Raw genomic sequence first — 5,000 nt, forward strand, 5'->3', positions numbered from 1 at the left:
TGTGCATTTTTTTTGTCTTTAAACTATCCCCATCACTCATTGCTCCTACACACCTGTAGAGAGACACTGACACACACAAACACACACACAAACACACACACACACACACACACACATGCACACAGATGCTCCTGTGCACACACCTGCTGGGAGGACACGGCACATCTGTAGGAGATCTTAACAAAAACACCTTCCACAATCTGCCAGATAAGCTCAGAAAATGTCTGCCAACAATCCGATACGCCAAATGCCCGTCACAGGTCACCTTTTTGGTCCGCCATTTGTGGGCCGCCGCCTGCCTGTCCCCCTCATGCTGAGGTACTCCCTGAGGGGGAATCAGTGACACCTGGGAGCCTCTCATGTGCCCGCTCTCCTCTGGCGGGCCATGGCTGGTGGCAGATGCTTTTGGGCGGCGTTCACATTGCGCCGTTCGGGAGGGTAAACACAAGTGCCTGCGTGGGCTGTTGGCCGCAGCCTCCATGGCGGAGCAATTTAAAAACATGAGGGGATGCCATGATTCCCCCTCAGACAGGAGCCACATTCAAGACATGCGGCAAAGGGCTGGGGTGAGGACTTGATGAAAACACTGTGTGTGTATGCAAGAGAGAGAGAGAGAGAGAGAGAGAGAGAGAGAGAGAGACAGAGAGAGAGAGAGAGAGAGAGAGAGAGAGACAGAAAGAAATATTTATTTACTCTGAGCTCTGGTTTGTTTATGTATGTGTTGTTTTAGTGTGTGTGTGTGTATGTTAGTGTGCATGTGTGTGTGTGTGTGTGTGTGTGTGTCTGTGTGTGTGTTAGAGAGAGAGAGATAGAGTGTGTATGTGTCTGTCTGTCTGTGTGTGTGTGTGTGTGTGTGTGTGTGTGTGTGTGTGTGTGTGTGTGTGTGTGTGTGTGTGTGTGTGTGTAGACGTAAACTAAAAGTCAAAGTTAAAATGAGTGTGTTTTGTATGTTTATGTTGGTGTTGTCAGCTCTGGTGTCTAAGTGATAACTGGAGGTGTTGTTGTGCGGTCACGCCCGTCCCCCCAGCCCTGGCTGAGGCGTCGCTCTGTCGTCCCCCCGCGCGCTGCCCCGTTCTCCCCACTGACAGGCCGCTCACACCTCCGCTCGCCTCACCTTGCAGCAGAGAGGTTGCTGTGGTTACGGTCTCTGGGATGCCGTCATTGCTGTAAATGGACTGCTGGAACTCCGGGACGCAGTCGTTCTCGTCGGTGATGATGACCCGTACCTTCGACAAAAAACAAGGACGGAAAGAAAAAAATTGAATCAGATGAGAGCACGAACAATCTGTCTGGAGAAAAAAAGGGGGGAAAGGGGTGGGAAGGTGGGAGAAGACTGAGAAAAGTACAAAAAAGAACAGAAAAAGAGAACATGGGGCTGAGGGGAGGGGGGATGAACTCAGGAGAATTGAGGTTGAAATAAACAGAGAGAAAAGAGAGGAGAGGGTATTGGATGAAGGGAAAAGGTGGATTGTGGGTACGCGGCTCAGGCGTAAACACATTTCTGAATGCCTTTGATTATCGGCGGGGGGTGGAGGAGTGTGAGAGGAGGAGAGCGGAGGATTTGCCAGCTAGTAATCGTCCCTGGTGTTTATCGCCACGGAGGAAAGCAGCTTTCGCTAGATTGCCCTTTTACTGCCAATTGCGCCAAGCAGCGGAGAGCCGTCTCCTGTCTTCCTGCCGGATTCTGCTGAGGTCACAGCAGATGAGCACAAGAGACACTCCTCTGAGTCTTCTCCATCACGCACTCCCTCACTCGCTCTCGTCTGACAAAAGCCCTTCTCTCTCGGTCTCTCTCCTTCTCCAGAACTGGCTTGGATTGAAAGTCATCAACTATTCCAACATTTAGTCATCCAGGTATATTAATGGGAAACCGTAGGATAATGGGCTCGCCAAGGTGACCTGATTTTCCATCCAATAAGAGGGAGAGTTAATCATGGAGACAAGACTGACAGGAGGACACCGCACTCCTCCCGATTCAAATGAGAACTTACACCATTTGCATAAAAATACCATATAAACCTTTATCACCCCGCCTCACTTGACTTCTATCAGCTAAAGCAAATCTGTCTCCTCAAGAGTCGACACACTTTCAAATTGTGGTTATTAACTGGTAATTTTTCAGGAGGAGACACAATGTAACTGATTTTTACACATGGGTGCCTATAAATATCCCAGCATTATGGAGCATGGCTGGCATGATTTAAAAGGCGCTAATAAAATCCAAAATATAACAATGGTGAGAAAAAGAAGGAGGTGCCTTATCTCTGATCTTCAGAGTACAACAAAAGTGTTACCTTTTATCTGCTTTTTAGTTTTCCAAAGCGTTTCCAGCCTGCTTTAAATAAATTACTCTAAATACACAGCTTACAGTATGCGTGGTCGATAGTTGTGAATATTTCATCCTGCCTCATACATGCGGGAGGGAGATTTTGAAAGCTTCTGAAACAAATCAATTAAAAAAACACAGAGCTTGTTGTTTGTCCCCTGGGACACTAGCATGCATGTGTGCTGCCAAAGCACTGGTGGAGACCTAGAGACGGGGTGCACTGGGAGAGCCAGACGGCTCTACTCAACACACAGTAAGGGACAGAGGATGCCACCACCGTTTGGATTGGAGCGGCCCGTTAGGTAAACCAACACACAGATTAACGACAGGGGAGGAGGCGACAGCACCTGCACACGTGAGGACAACAGCAGCTGCACATGGTCAGGGCTGGATGGATGACAGAGCAAGAGCGTGGCTGACAAGCGCTAACACAGCACGGGAGCGGGAGCGACTGTGTGTGCAGAAGATCAAAAATGTAATATTCATGGGGCACGGGTGAGCAGCGCTGAGCCAGAGGTCAGGGCATGGAGGGCAGCGGAGTGATGCCGGGGCAGGGGTGTGGGCCGCGGTGCCCCCGTCTGCCCGCCATGCTTCACCTGGCCCGCGGCGGCAAATTCAGAGCCCTCCGCTGACTTTAAGCTCACAGGATTAGACAGATCTTAGGAGCAGCTGCCAGTTCTCTGCCGCCTCCTCTTGTTTGCTCCAAACAACCCCCCCCCCCCCCCCCCCCCCCCCCCCACACACACACACCCTCTCCCTCCCTGCCTCCCTGCCTCCACCCCCGTCTGCACAGCCACCCCCATCCACCTCCCCCATCCTGACTTCCTCACTACGGCAGAGTTAGTGGAACAGTCTTGCTTCCCGTCGTCAGCCCGCACCCTCCCACCCTCCGCGGCCCCGGGGCCAGGGGGAACCCACGGATCAGTGAGCAGAGAGAGTCCCACCATGGCGGGGGAGGATTGAGTCCTGCGGGGCCCTGTGTCTTGGCGCACGGCATGGATGCCACTGCCTGCCTCTTGCTTGACTTTGATCTGCATTTTGCCCCCCCACTTCAACCCCCCCCCTCCGAGCGCCTTCTGATCTCCCTCTGCCCAGAGGGCACGGATGGCACGGGCTCACAACCTACAGCAGTCATGCATCATGATCACCCCCCCCACACACACACACAAAACACATACACACACACACACACACACACTGACAAATGAATGTCTCGGTGATGGGAGAATTTTTCTTCGTTTCAGCAGCCATTATCGACGGCCACCCAAGAAGGCTCCTCTCCTCTCGTCTCCTCTCGACTCTCCTTTCCTCTCGTCTCGTTTTGTCTGTGAGGCCTCAATGCGATGCATCCCACAGTGAAGTAAAGAAGCCGCTCGCTTCCTCCCGGGAGCTTTGGCAGAAGTTTGTCGCCGTGCCGACTGATAAGCAAATCTAGACAGTCCTGTCAATCAATCCCCTCTATTTTTCTTCAACTTCTCTGCACTGTCAAGCTTTTTTCTCTCTGAAGCGTCACATTGCAGAGGGCTCAATTTTATGGGGTTGACACTGATGCTGACTGACGGCTAGCATGCCCTTACGTGTGTGAGGGGACTGATGAGCACCCCTCACGCTGGCTCTCAAGCACCCCTCAAACACATATACACACACACACACACACACACACACACACACACACACACATCCTGGGTGTGACCTACCTCGGCAGCGCTGCTCAGGCTGTTCTGGGTCTCACTGGCCCGGACCAGCAGCAGGTAGCGGTGTTGGTCACTCTCGTAGTCGACGGTGCGCGTGAGGCTGATCTCGCCCGTCTCCTGGTGGATGGTGAACAGGCTGCTGGGGTTGATCACCAGGCTGTAGCTGATGGGCTGCTTCTGGAAGGAGAGCGCTGGGGTGACCAGGAAACTAAACCGGGGAAGGGGGAGAGACAGAAGAAATATCAGCCTGCCATTCAGTTACCAACACCATCTTCATTTAGAGTTGTCAATGGCTGCTGTAATGACATTAGGCTTTGAGAGAGTGATGAGTCTGTGCTATAGCTATAGACCCAGAGAGACCACATCCGTCGCTCGAAGGCAGAGCAGCCACTGAACTGCCATGCTCATACTGTACTGACTTATCTGGATCTCAGGCCTGCGGGCGCACTCACTGTATCAGTGGATCAGTGTGATCAGTCTCTGTCAGTGGGGCCTTGTGGGTCCAGCCGAAGTCGGCCAACCAGCCTGACTCCATTAGATCATCGCCTGAGCCCATCAGAGAGGGAGACCTGTGTGTGTGTGTGTGTGTGTGTGTGTGTGTGTGTGTGTGTGTGTGTGTATGTGTGTGTGTGTATGGGTGTATGTTGGGGTTTTTTGGGGGGGCTTTGCCATACCCCGCAAAGCCAACGCAATAACAGAAAGTAAGATTGTGACTGGAGGGATGCAAGGCCCAAGCCTGATCAAATGTGAGGGGAGAGGCCCCCCAGCCTGGTGCTGATGCCCAAGTCCCAGTAAGCCTGTTAAAGCAATTACATCCACACCCACGAGAGAGAAAACGAGGGCATCAGAGAGACGGAGAGAGAGAAGAGAGAGAAGGAGAGTGGAGGGTAGAGAGAGAGATCAGAGGGTGGTTACTAGGATGGAGCAATATGGAGGGAGCCTACATGCTGCACAGCGTGCGTGGGGGAAATGAAAGTCAA

The 5,000-nt window shown here is 52.4% G+C and overlaps 1 protein-coding gene across 1 annotated transcript in view; it reads right to left on the bottom strand.

Moving 5' to 3' along the window:
• The window catches only part of si:ch211-186j3.6 (neural-cadherin), a 163,405-nt gene that overhangs the window by 107,413 nt on the left and 50,992 nt on the right, over nt 1-5,000 (bottom strand). The window contains 2 exon segments of the mRNA XM_042062681.1: nt 1,115-1,226; nt 4,024-4,228. Coding sequence (XP_041918615.1) covers nt 1,115-1,226; nt 4,024-4,228 — 317 coding nt within the window.

The sequence above is a fragment of the Alosa sapidissima genome, chromosome 14, assembly GCF_018492685.1.
Source record: "Alosa sapidissima isolate fAloSap1 chromosome 14, fAloSap1.pri, whole genome shotgun sequence".
Taxonomy (NCBI): domain Eukaryota; kingdom Metazoa; phylum Chordata; class Actinopteri; order Clupeiformes; family Clupeidae; genus Alosa; species Alosa sapidissima.